This window comes from Carcharhinus amblyrhynchos, chromosome 2 (assembly GCF_965287045.1).
Source record: "Carcharhinus amblyrhynchos chromosome 2, sCarAmb.v2.hapA, whole genome shotgun sequence".
Classification (NCBI taxonomy): Eukaryota; Metazoa; Chordata; class Chondrichthyes; order Carcharhiniformes; family Carcharhinidae; genus Carcharhinus; species Carcharhinus amblyrhynchos.
Window position 1 is genome coordinate 24,664,351 of NC_137325.1, and position 14,294 is coordinate 24,678,644.

Sequence of the window (14,294 nt, forward strand, 5' to 3'; positions counted from 1 at the left end):
AGAAACTCACCATGGTTCCTTGGGCAGCACTTTCCAAAGCCATGACCACTACCATGAGAAGGACAAGGGCACCAGATATATGGGAACACCACAACCTGTAGGTTCCCTTCCAAGGTACTCACCATCCTGATTTGGAAATATAATGCTGTTCCTTCACTGTCACTGGGTCAAGATCCTGGAATCCCCTCCCTAACAGCACGGTGGGTGTACCTATGCCTCAAGAAATATAGTAGTTCAAGAAAGAGCCTGTTCACCACCTTCTGAAGGGCAACTAAAGATGGGCAATAAATGTTGGCCTGGCTAGTGACAACCACATCCCATAAATGAATAAAAAAAATCTGGAGCATTGCTACAGTATTGGTCTCCTTATTTAAAGAAAGATCTAAATATATTAGAAGCAGTTCGGAAAAGGCTTACTCAGCTAATTCCAGGAATGGGAGGGGTGTCTTATGAGGAAAAGTTGGAGAGGTTAGGTGTGCATCTACTAGAGTTTAGAAGAGTAAGAGTTGATAGAAACCGCTTAGGGGCCTTAATAAGTGAATGGGTGGGTTTTCTGCCCAAGGCCCTGCCCCCCCAAGCGTGAAAGTGAATGTGGGTTTGGGTGGGTGGGTTCTTGGGGTGGGGAGGATGGTGGGAGAATTCTTGTTAAATCAATTTTACATTCCATCTGCCTCAGAATCCGCCTGGGTCAGGGAGAGGGGGGAGGAGCTAAAATTTTGTCCATTGAGTAGTGAATGTTTACATGAATGAATGTGTATGTGGATGGGTGGGTTTGCAGGTGTGTCAGCGGGTAGGTGAATGAGCAGAATAGGGTAGGCATTTGAGTCGAGTGGCATGTGGTTAGTGTAGTTGGGTGATAGAATGGCAAGACAGCACACTGGTAATGGAACATTGGAAAATAAGGAATAAGAGCAGGCGCAGGCCCTTCAGCCCCTTGAGCCTGCTCTACTATTCTATCTCAAAGCCATTTCCTGCATTTCCCCAATATTCCTTGATGCTTTTAACATCTAAAAATCTATCAACCTCTGGTTTGACCATACTCAATGAACAAGCCTCCATGCTCCTCTAGCTCGAGAATTCCAAAGATTCACCACCCTACCAATGAAAAAATTCCTCCTTAGTTCAGTCCTAAATTGCCTGCCCTTTATTCTGAGACCCTGTCTCCTGGTTCTAGATTCCCAGTCAGGGAAAACGCTTACACTTTCCCCACCTCAGGTGGGAAGGGGAGGGAGTCTCACAAGGAAAGCCCCCTGAAAGAAGAGGGGGCCTCCTCAGAAAAAGGGGTCCTCCTCCTCCTGGAATGTTGGAGCTTTAAGAACCCCTCCCCCAGGCCTAATCACCCTCCTGCTAACTCCTGCCTGGGCGTCCTCTACCCTCCCATCCCTGTGACCCCTGGGACTCAGCTTTTCGAAGGTCCCAGGAAGTAGGAAGTCCCAGGTGGAGTGCTGCAAGTTCCACTTCTGTCCCAGACAGGTTGAACAGAGGTCAACAGTTCTCACAGGCAGAACTTCCTTCCATGGACAGGATTTCATTCCAAGTGAGTGTTGAATGGAAATGGGAGTTTGAGAGTTGACAGCAGTGCATTAGGCACTTACGCTCTGACTGGTGAGTACAGTTTGCTGTCTATTCTTAAAATTATCTTCATTGGGAAGCTTGGAGACTTTTAAACATTTACCACAATATCGCAGCTCAAGGCTTAAGAAGGTGACATGGCTTCTGTGCAGAATCTCTTTGCTGCTCTCTGTGCAGGTATAGCAGGCAGTAAAGAATGCAAATAGTATGCTGGCCTTCATAGAGAGTGGACTTGAGTATAGGACGAGGGACGTTTTGATGCAATTGTATCGGGCATTGATGAGGCCATGCTTGGAGTATTGTGTACAGTTTTTGTATCCTTATCTGAGGAAGGATGCCCTTGCTGTAGAGGGACTACAGCAAAGGTTTACCAGGCTGATTCCTAGGTTGACAGGTCTGTCATATGAGGAAAGATTAAGTTGTTTAGGATTATATTCACTGGAGTGTAGAAGAGTGAGAGAGGATCTCACAGAAACTTATAAAATTCTAACAACAGGGTTAGACAGGGTAGATTCAGAAAGAATGTTCCCAATAATGGGGAGGTCCAGAACTATAGGTCATATTTTGGGAATAAGGGGTAAACCCTTTAGAACTACTACCAGATGTAGCTGAGACCAAAACACTGTCTGATTTCAAGAAGAAATTAGATATAGCTCTTGGGGCTAAAAGGATCAAGGGATATGGGGGGAAGCTGGTATCAGGGTACTGAATTCGATGATCAGCCATGATCAAGGTGAATGGTGGAGCAGGCTTGAAGGGCTGAATGGCCTATTCCTGCTTTTAATTTCTATGATTCCTGTGTGAGGGAGTTATGCATTATCTTTCCTCCGAGGCAGAACCTTTTCAATGAGTGCTGTTAAGTGGATAGTTCTCCGTATGATCAGAGTCGGCTAAGGGCCAATCAGAGGTTTTAGGCCATTAACTTTTCATTGTTTTCATTAAAAATGTTGATTTGAATGTAGATTTATGAAGCAAAGTCTTCCTTTAATAGATACACATGTAAAATATAACATAAGTTTGCTATTGGCTGTTGCACACATGGGGCTGACTTTTTGCCACAAGACCAGCAAACAGGAGGTGGGTTTGTTCGCAGGTAGGAAAGACTCTCTTCCACCACCTTCCATCAGGAAAAAAAATACAAAAGGCTGAGAACACGTACCAACTGACTCAAGAACAGCTTCTCCCCACTTGCTATCAACAGACTTTAGAATGGAGCTGCCATATATTAAGCTGATTTTTCTCTACACCCTATCTATAACTGCAACACTATATTCTGCACTCGCTCTTTTCCTTCTCCCCATGTACTCTATGAACAGTATGCTTTGTCTGTTGCGCGTGCAAGAAACAATACTTTTCACTGTATGCTAATACATATGACAATAACAATTCAAATCAAAAGACTGAATGAAGTCCTGATTTCCACAGGTTGTGAGCCCTGAATTGATATGGAGCTATTCAATTTCGAGTGAGAAGGAATGGGTCAGATGCCACATGGGACAACTTTAGATACCCCCACACAACAGCCATTACTGCCCTAAGGAAGAAATCTGCTGATTCTGCCAATGCCTTTCACAGCATCTGAGAGAAACCAAATGTAACAGGATTAGGCCTGGCACCCGATGTAGAGCTGCCCCTCACATCACTGATATTGACCTCGATTTGGTCCTGAGGGCTAGGATGGCTGTGCCTTCCTGAAAGGCTGCAGGAGAAAGTCTCCAGGTCACACAGAGGACCGAGTGAGTCATTGGGCTGTGTCCTTACTGACTTTTCATCTCCTTACATGGTTGTATATTCATACCATTAAAGCTCTTAGAAGTAGCAATTGGTTGGGTTCAAGACAATATACTGCCGACCCTGCGACCAAGGTGTAGCTCAGAGTAAAATCTGCAAGGCAAATAGATTTTTTTTTAAGTGGAGCTTTATTTTGACATTATCCACAGAATTCTTCTGATGGGCAGGAAAAGCTAGCAGCAGACCCACCAGGGTAGGTGAGAATAGTGTTGGTAACGGCATAATTCACATGTTGACGGGGCTATCACAACATGGGATTTCTCAGATGCTTAGGTAGATGTCTTATCTGTGAGACCTTGGCATACGACACTTGGGATTCCTCCAAATAGGTCTTAGCAGGCTGGGAGAAATACAAGGGTCATTTTATGCATCTGTGTTATCAGAAGGAAGCCTTGTTTGCTGGCGGTATAAATCAGAGACTTGGCAGTTAGAAAATCATGGGCGGTACATGTCCAAATTTTCACTGCTGTCTGGCAATGTTTTGCAGGTCTCTCAGCAAAATCTTGAAGTTATACTGCTAATTAAGTTTTCATGGGTAATTTTTCAGTATCAAATGAATGGGTTATTGGTGTAGAAATACAGTCAAGTTTGCCTGTCTACTTGCTGCATGAATAAACAAGCTGACAGGTTGAAAGTAGATCACTGTCCAGACTGCTACGAGGAAACATCACAATATGATTCTCCGAAGGCTTTCCTTTGCATCGCCTGTGCACCATGACATGCAACATTGCCAGATGCTCTGGGTATTACGATTGACTTGCTTGAAGAGAAAGTAAATGGAATCTATTTGCAAAGGAGTAGAGGTAGATTTACTGGAAGCTTCAGGTGAAACCTATGAAAGTGTCAGATTTGAAAGGGCTGAGCTATTTGAGGAGCACTTACCCGAGATGTAGCATGACCATTTCTAATGTTGCTTAATTATAGCACTTAGCTCGTTACAGAATAAATACTTTGTCATTCAGCCTGAATAAAATCTTATAATGTTAAATTAGCTGTAATTACAGTGGTCCTACAAGGTGATTACATGGTTTCTATTAATTTGAATTCACCAATGCCAATGTTAAGGGTCATATTTTTCTATGGATGTTATCAAATAAACAGGGAGGACACAGGTGGAAATCCAGCAGTGACCATGGTCATTTTCCCATGTAACTTGTGGCTAATCAAAATGCCACAGAAGCTGTGGTAGTTGTTGTAAAAACACAACTGGTTACTAACTTCCCTTAGGGGAAGGTCAGATTATACACTCAGGTTCAACAGTGGGTTTTGAAGCCACAGCTCCTTGCCTCAGTGGTAAATCTGATACTTGAAAGGTAGAAGTGTTTTGAGTTTGAGCTCCAGTTGTAGAGCTTCATTCACTGAGAACACAGATGTGCGTAATAAACACTGTAGGGTGCTCCTTTCATTCAGAAAGCCAGAGAATCCTACATATAGGACAAAATATGGATACATGGAGTTAAGTGTGAGTCGGCCGTGACATGACTGAACAGTCCAACAGGATCGAGGGACTGAATGGACTGCCCCTGTTCTTGCACAGTTTTATGTTATGAAAAATACATTTTGATAAACCTTTTTTACTGGATGCTTAGATGACGATGTGCCAAAGGTTTAGCTGTGACTTAGTGGAGGCTTTCTTGCCTTTAAGTCAGAAGATTGTTATTCAGATCTTATTGCAGCAATTTGAGGGAAAAAAAATCTGGACTGATCACCCTGTTTAATATTGAAGGGAGTTTTGCATTGCTGAAATACCATAATTTGGATGAGAAAATAGACTTAAAGGATCTTACTGGGTTTTCATGCCATACTCCCACTGCAGTGAACTCGGAGAATTTGGTGACCAGCCAAATCGCTGTTCATGGCAGCGAGGTGGACAAAAACCTGCCTGTGTGAATGGCAATAAGATCCCGTAGGCGCTCACATATAGATGTAAAAGATCCCATAGGCTCTCACAGATAGATGTAAAAGATCCCATTACTCTGTTTCAAAGAAGAGTAGTGGAGTTCAGCCCAGTCAAACAGATTATTTGGTTTCTTTATCGTTGCTTTTCGTTAGACTTTGTTGTGTGCAATTGGCTACCCATTGAAATGGGGAATTATATTTTGGTGACCAGATTACTTCAGAAAGTTCTAAAAAGCAACTTTGATAAGTAAACTCTTGCAAAGATAAAACAAAATTCAGTTTTCAAAATGTAATAAAATTTTACTTTTTTAAAAACTAGTTTTATTAAAACATTGGAATATTAGAATCAAAAACATTACAAATTAAAAATATTTCAGACAAACATACAGTTAAGACAAATTTCTTTTGGCTGAAAGCAAGATCTCTGATTCACCCACACAGTAAATGAGCTAAGAATCATTCTCAAAAGATCTCAGATTTCATGCTAAAAAGCAGAATGGTTATACCTTTTGTTATCAGATTATACAGCCCAGCACTTAATTAAAAGCAATTTCATCCATTCACTGTTCTGTCTACCTAACAATGACACATCCTTCAATCAATTATAGTTTGACACCTTCATACATTGATCTGTCATTCGTCTGTATTTTACAGAAGTTCTCTCCCAGAAATGACTTCTTATGATTCAGCATTTCTTTAACCAGTTTAAATTGGCTCTAACACCAAATGAAGGTGCCTTTATCATTTGGCATTATCCCTCGGCCTGGATATGCATGGGTAATTTGTTGCATAATTTGTGCCTGACTTGTGCTGGTATCTTCCATGAATAGATCTTTCATTTTACTGGCATGTTACAAATTGATTTCTTAGAGAAGTTATTAATATATTGCTTAAATATTTTGTATTATTCTCAAACCACATTTTAAAACATTAGCTACTATTTATCCTCATGTTAGGTATTTAGAATTAATTAGATTTCACAACTATATCCACCCTGAGGTTCTGAAAGGCACTATTTAAATGCAAGTTTTCTTTTCTGAATTAGTACATGTCATTTGTGACTGACTTTGGTGAAAGAAATATCATCTAAAGCCTTAACTCCTTCTGGAAAAAAAATGTTCAGCAGAAATATCTTCATGAAATCAATGTCACTTTAAAATACAGCTGCCAGCGTTGACAGAGCATAAATTGCTGCCAATACAATTAAGCCAGTCTTGAGCGTTGGTGGCTAGTCTTTTAATGGTTTTAAAGGGAAGATCAAGGAGCTAGAAACCACGTAGCTGTATAGCTGACAAATCTAGTAAATCTTCTTTCAAATGTCAAACCTTTTTTTAAATATCAAATGAGGCCACATGAATAGAACAAAGTAACAAAAAAAAGTGTAATTGCTGTGACCATACAACAGATCCCCAAATTGTTGTAGGGTGATTTAAAAAAAAAGCAGTAAAATTGTTGTGAACTGCAGAAATAATAGAGAAGTAATAACTGGAGATTATAACCATCCTAATATTAACTATATATGGAGGACACAGAATTCATAAAATGCATTCAAGAGAATTGTTTTTATCCCAGTCCATAGGAAGAACAAGAACTAGTTCTGGACTTGGTTTTAAGAAATGAAACTGGGCAGGGTGGAAGGTCTAATCAGTAGCAAAGAATTTTACAGGTAGTAACAATAAATCTATTAGATTTAGCATAATTACGGAAAAGAACAAAAGACAGATCAAGAGTAAAAGTTTTAACTTGTGCAAAGTCAATTTTATTAGGTCTGATGTGATTTGATAAAGCTTCCAACAGCTACTTGAAGATGAATCAGAGTAGTGGGAGATATTCGGGAAAGAGACAGAAAGGATTCAGAAGAAATACGTGTTGTAAAAATATCTAGTTTGATTATTCATATGTTTTAGGAATATAACTTTTTTAGTCTGGGGACTGAATTTCTATAACATTCAATCGTGGAAGCAACGGCAGGGGGACGATTCTCCCATTCCACTGCACTGCATTTTTTAGCGTAACAGGCCTGGAGACTCAAGCAGGGGCTGTGTTGCAGGCTCCCTGTTGGACACCCAGGCCTGAGCATGACTCCAACCACCAGATTTTTAACGTCGTCAGCTCCACACCTGAAATCGGCGCGGACACTCACAGCAGAAACTGAGAACTCAAAATGGGAGAAAACTAAGAGGAACAGAGAGTGTGTGGAGCGAAATGAAGGAGGAAATCCATAGTTACGAGTATTGCATAGTGTTTTGGGCACCGTATTACTGTAATTATGTGACAGCACTTGAGAAGATACCAAAAATGGGGAATTTTAGTTCGGAGGAAAGATTGGATAGACCGAGGTTAGTTTCTTTGAAACAGAGAAATTTTAATTGAGCTGTATAGAATTATGATGTAACAGGATAGAGTAGATAGAAATGACCTATTTCCCTTAGCAAAGGCCAATAACCGGGGCAGTGTTGGGGGTGGTGGGGACTGCATAGTTTTAATGTAATTTCCAGAAGGTTTAGATGGGAATTGAACAGACTGTTTTTCCACCCAGAAGGTGGTGGGCGTTTGCAACTTGCTGCCTGAAAGGATGCGAGGCAGAAATTCTCATCACATTTAAAAAAAAACTTTTGTTGGCTGCAGAGATGGGCTGAATGGCTTCTTTCTGTGTTCATTTTTTTAATGCTTTTGTGCTGATGCATCAGCTGAGATACACTTTTGGCACACCGTAGAAGCACTGAGCACCCACTGATCTTGTTATAATTGCCCATCTGTGACACAGCAGCAGAGACAAGTGTTAAAAGGATTAAAAGATTCACCAAGTCAAATTCACACCACTTCCTCTCTGCACAGGTCTTCCAGGCAAGACTAGCATGATCCCATTGTAATGGAGCCAAAGTGTTACTTAAATATTGGAATAAGTTTTAAAGCAAGTCCAATGCTATTTTATGTCGTCATAGGAGCAGATTATTCAGCAAGCTGTCTTCTCCACCCAAGCAAGCCTATGGGAGATTCACAAGTGACTGAATTCTTAAAGGGCCTTTAGCCTTTGTCTTGTTCATTTGCTTGTTTTACAAATGCTTTTATATAGCTTCTGTTCTTAATTGTTTCTTGGCATTCTATCGAAATCTTTTTAAAAATGAAGTTGAACAGTGCAAGATTTTCTGCCAATGTATTTTGGAGATGATTGATTTAAACATTGCACTTTGCAGTCAACCAAATATTTGTACATGTTTGTGTGTTTTTTTTCTGTGACTGTACTGCCTTCAAGACTAATGGTGTAATGAAAGAATGAAATGTGGAACTCGACTTTTCTCCCAGCTATTCATAAACCACAGAGCCAAGAAACATGAAGTGTGTTTATCATGTTTATGGGAATCTGATGTTGTTAGGATGATGAGATGCTCTATTTATTTCTTAACTCAAAATTTGTCTACAAATTACAGATGAAGGGAAACATACTGATAGGAAAAGACCAACTGATCCATGTAACTGTTTCATGATGTCGTGAAGCCTTATGCATTATGATACAAACACGCCCCTCATTCTTGCAGCCATGTAATCTCCTGGGAGAGGCAATGAAACAGATTGGAACTCCAGGTCAATTTTTAAAAATTTGGAAAATTTCTCTCAGATCCCCTTAGGTGATTGAAACAAGACCAGGAGACCACGTACCAGTTCAAAGAGGCTCGGCTTCATCGCTGATAGCCCCTGTCAGTGAAGCTCAGAGTTTGCTGTATCTGAGTCCCAGCTTAATTTGCTGCCCTCTGCTAAAGCTCACTAGTGGCGCTGGCAAGGCTGAGCTTCTGCGGGCCTGTGCGGAAGGTGGGAGCAGCAGTATGGGCCTGCCAGAAGTGGGGCCCACTCAGGGATCAAGATCTAGATAGCACTCTGGTCCCTGATAAAGAAGGAACGCAGATGCATTTTTGGCCTTCACAGATTTTTAGCTCTGACGAAGGGTCATCCTGACTCAGAATGTTGGCTCTATTCTCTCTCCACGGTCGCTGTCAGACCTGCAGAGATTTTTCAGAATTTTCTGTTTTTATTTCATATTCTAGCATCTGCCTAATTTTGCCTTTATTTTTAATCTCAGTGGGTCCACACATCCTACATAATAACCGCTACTGCAACTACCAGCAAGTAAAATGGGTGGGATTTTCCAGCCCCTCCCCGCAGCATGTTTTTCCAGTGATGCAGGCAGCTCATCATTGGCAAAATCTTACAGTCCTACCTAAGTCTATGATGTTTTGCATAATGCGTTCACCCTATTGCCAGGGAACCCAGCCTGAGGGTAGGATGGAGGGCAGTGTGGGATGGGGGGAGGGTGTTGCCTTCAATGGAACAAGATGATTTTGCCAATGGAAAAGGCTGGAAAATACCATCCAATAGTTTTGAGAACTGTACTGAATGTTCTTCAAGAAGTAGCACACTCAGGGGGTAAATTTAGGCTGTAGCCCCCATGCTAACATAACCTTCCTGAGGCTCAGTGTCAAAAACTGAATGCTTTTTCCAGGTGTGGTCTGCCCATGGCTCCTCAAATGCACAACTTCCTCACTTTCATGTTAGCGCTCCCCTGAGGTAAAGACCAACATTCTGTCAGCACACCAATCAGAAAATTTCACTTATAATCTCCATAAGTAAAACCTGACTGAAGTATGATTCCTCTGTTATTTGTGTCTTGTTTTATACAAAGTGGCCACACAAAGAAAGTGATTCAAATCCCTTTTATTCTTCAACATTTAGCCAGTCCAAATATAACTTAATTTTAACAAGTGCCAGAGGAGATATCTTTACAGCTTCTCTACCACTGAACATCCGTTCTGACTTTCAAAATATACAGACATAATGGGTAATCACAAGGAGATCCCGATTCCAAATATTACATTAATAAAAATACTAAAAATTTGAAAAAATTAGAACAACTTGTTCTTTTCAATGTGAAGAATAGACAGACTTGCCTATTTCTTGCAGAACTTTTTCTTTATGTACAAACCAACCAACTCCTGTGGCCTCAACTGATATTCTTTGAGCACTTCATGGGAGCTGTCAATTTGATCACCTTGCATTCGGTCCAGCAGAGTTACACAAACTACTGCACCTGTACAGAGAGAGCGTCAAGTTAGACGGCTGGTAAATCATTCTTCCATTGATACTGATGCCACACTGAACTCCTTGTGGAACAATTCCCACCAATGAGTGGCTGATGTGTAGAAGAATTCAACATCAATAGCCTCAGTCAAAGGCTCAGATCCACTGCCCGAGCTAGGTGTTCACTGTCTCCACGTTATTGCGGAGCATGCTTGAGGGGCTGAATGGCCTACTCCTGCAAGTTTTAATGCTACGGGAATGGCTCCTGCTGACAGAATCTCAAAAGGATCATGGAGTAAATGCATTGCATAGCACCATACAAACCACAGAATACCAGGGAATTAACAACGGCACAACAAATCAATTTAACAATGTGCAACTATGTTCACTGTGGCCATAAGTGATTGAAATCGGCTGATTGGAATGATCTTATTGGAAAGATAAGCAGCAGGGGGTTTGAAAATTATTTTAAGCACAAGGCTCTCTTAGAGTGGAGGGTTTGGGAAAAATTAGAAGAGTGAAGAGTTAGAAGAGAGAAGAGTCAGAAGAGCGAATTAAGAACAGAAAATGCCAGTAATATTTAGCAGATCAAGCAGCAGAGAGGGGAAAATGAGTTAATGGCTAGGATCAACAGCATATAATTCTCAGTGTCATAACCAGAACTGAGTGCCACTTTTGCGTTCTGTCTCTTTGCTTTTTCCTACGCGATAACTAAAATTCCAAATGCCAGCAGTGTGCACGGCAAGTACATGTGATTTACTAATTACTGAACAAATTTATTAATTTTGCATTTTTCCCATTGGGATTCTCCAAATCCATCAAAGGTTTTTGTATCCTGAAAAGAAATCCACTTTGTGACAGAGAGATGTCAGTCCTTTGCTCTGCATAATCTCATTGAGACGTATAAGATGATGAATGGGATGGATAGGATAGAGGTGGAGAGACTCTTCCCGCTCAAAAAAGACAGTAGGACTAGGGGGCACAGCCTCAAGATAAGGGGGAGGCGGTTTAGAACGGAGTTGAGGAGGAACTTCTTCACTCAAAGGGTGGTGAATCCCTGGAATTCTCTGCCCGTTGAAGTGGTGGAGGCTGCCTCGCTAAGTATTTTTAAGAAGCGGGTTGATGGGTTCTTGATAAGAGAGGGGATTAAGGGTTATGGGGAGAGGGCGGGAAAGTGGAACTGAGCCACGACAGATCAGCCATGATCTTATTGAATGGCGGGGCAGGCTCGAAGGGCTAGATGGCCTACTGCTCCTATTTCTTATGTTCTTATTACCCCGGTTGACTTATTTGGGCTTAGATGTCCCTGGATGAAATAATTGCAACGTCTCCCAAACCAGTGGGAGAATTTTCTGATTAGTGAAACCTTCTGTTAGCTGACAATGCTGCATTTAAGGACAGCCAGTTAAAGAATCCCTTGTTCAAATGTCACTGCCATGTTGATGAATGTTTGAGACTGCCATATTCTTTGGATAGAAATGAGGAGTTGTTCCAGACCTGAGGCTTCTCACAACTGCAGAGGAGAATGTGATGGAGGTTGCTAGTGAGGAGGGAGCATGATTGGTAGCAGACAGCGAGGGTGGATCAGGCAGGAGCAGGGAGGAAGAGACAACCATCTTGCTGGTGGCATACAGGCAAATATGATGGATGTGGTGAAATGTTCACACTCTGATTATTCTTAATATGAATCTTTTTGTTCTCCACCACAAGTCGTCACCATCTAAGGACAAGGCTGCAACCAAGACAGAAGCCAGAAGATGTCATCTTTGGGAGTGAAGAAGCCAGTACCTCAGAGGCTACCCCACCATCATCATCCATCACCACCAGCCTTGTTGCACCCACACAGTGGAGGATTTGCATGTAGATTTTGGAGCACGATCTGGGGAGCATTTATAGTCATGTCCCAGCAGTTGAGGGAGGATGGGTCCTCAGAGGACAACTGGAGATCAGGCCTCTATTGAGCCTCATACTGATGATGAGCCTTTGGCTACAGTAACAAGAAACCCACTGGACATAAGGGAGAAGCTGGAACCAAATATGGCAGAGATGCCAATGACCATACACAGCTTTGTGCAGGGAATGGAGGAATCCATGCACACCATGACTATTGCCATATCCCAGGCAATTCAGTGCATGGCTTTATCCAGGGAGAGAACGGCAACTGTATCAGAGAGTCAGGTTCAGCACTCAAACCATATGTACTCTGACCTGCATTATATAGTTTTAGCCATCAGTGCAACTGTAGCAAGGTGAGAGGGGGACAAGGCACTCAACCTCCTTTCAGAAGCCTCCTCTTCTCAGGGAGAGAGGGAGATGCATTCTGCACCCAGTGGAGGAGCATATATCAGCAGTCCTGAGGCCTTTATTTCAGGGAACCCCAAGGTTAGCAGCATTTCCTAATCTCTTCCACCATTGACACTAACAGCTCCAGCTGGGGAGCAGGATACCCCTCCACCATTGCAGAAGAACCCCAACAGGTTGGAACCCTGAAGAGCCCATGTCTTCAGGGGATGCCCACCATGATCATCCAAGACAACAAATGGCTTTTAACAGACACTTCTATCTCAGCTGCTAATGCTGGGATAGCGCTTAGATGTAGTGGTAAAAAAGAAAATCGAAAAAAGTATGAGCAATAAGATGGAATGGTCATTTTTTCATGTCTATCATACTTGTTAAAATATGCACAACATAATTTGTTTTCTGCAATCGCTCAGAATTAAGACTTTTTGGAGCCCATGTTTCTCAACGTGTGATGGCAAGAGAGGCAATAGGGACACAGATTATTCCAGAATGAGATGTGTTGCGTTTTTGTGCGTTCTTTATTGAATGTCCACGTGAATTATGATTTTGGTGATGATCATTCTGTAAATCATGGCATTATATGCAGATACAGCTGGAACCCCACCCATACATTCTTGAGGACACTGAGTTATTTAACTCACAGTGGTCATTAAATGAGACAGGTGCAGTTGAATGTTGGATCAGAATAATTGGGCTAGGCTGGCTGTTACATGGATTTCTTTGTACCCCTCAGGTGTAGGGCTACTAAAGTAGATGAATTAGCAGCACAAATCGGTATACATGGGTACAGTATGATTGTGATTAGACAATATGGCTGCAGAGTAGCCACGACTGGAAACTGAATATCCAAGGGTATCTGATATTTAGGAAGGACGGGCAAATAGGGACAGGAAGGGGGTGGTGTTGTTAAGAATTGAATCAGTACAATAATGCATGAGGATATTGGCTCAGAAAATCTAGATGTTAAATGCAGAGTTAAAAAGCAACATGGGAGAAAACATTAGTGAGAATTGTCTATTGGCCTGCAAATAGATGGCATTAAACAGAAAATTAGAGGATGGATGCTACAGTAATTTTGGGTGACTTTAATCTATATATGTAGATTGGGCAAATCAAATTAGCAACAATAATGTGGTAGATGAATTCCGTGAGTTTGTCCAAAATGGTTCTTTTAGACCAGTATGTTGAGGAACCAACTAAGGAACATGCTATCCTAGATCTGACATTATGCACCGAGAAGGGTTAATTAATAATCTTGTTGTGCAGTATCCTTCAGGGAACAGTGATCATAACATGATATAATTCTTCTTTAGGATGGAAAGGGAAGAATTGTGATCTCAAACTAGGGTCCTAAATCTAAACAAAGGAAACTACAAAGATATGAGACGTGAGTTGGCTAAGATGGAAAGGGGAACTTCAGGCAATGGCTAATACTTAAGGAAAAATTGTATGCATTGCCATTCATTTCTGGTGTAAAAATACAAGAAAAGTGACCTGGCTATGGCTTACAAAGGAAATGTGATGATATCAGGGCATCACGTCCAAAGAGGTGTCATGTAAAGTTACTAGGAAAATCTTGACAATTGGGGCAAGTTCAGTATTCAAAAAGGAGTAAGAGGGGACAGAGTAAACTTGCAAGTAACATAAAAGCGGATTGT

The 14,294-nt window shown here is 41.5% G+C and overlaps 1 protein-coding gene across 2 annotated transcripts in view; it reads right to left on the minus strand.

Moving 5' to 3' along the window:
- Positions 1 to 9,957: 9,957 nt before the first annotated feature.
- The window catches only part of LOC145353127 (uridine phosphorylase 1-like), a 67,750-nt gene continuing 63,413 nt past the window's right edge, over positions 9,958 to 14,294 (minus strand). For both annotated transcript variants that reach the window (XM_080203523.1, XM_080203534.1), the window contains exon 9: positions 9,958 to 10,345. In XM_080203523.1, coding sequence (XP_080059649.1) covers positions 10,206 to 10,345 — 140 coding nt within the window. In that variant the 3' untranslated portion in view covers positions 9,958 to 10,205. The remainder of the gene's footprint in view (positions 10,346 to 14,294) is intronic.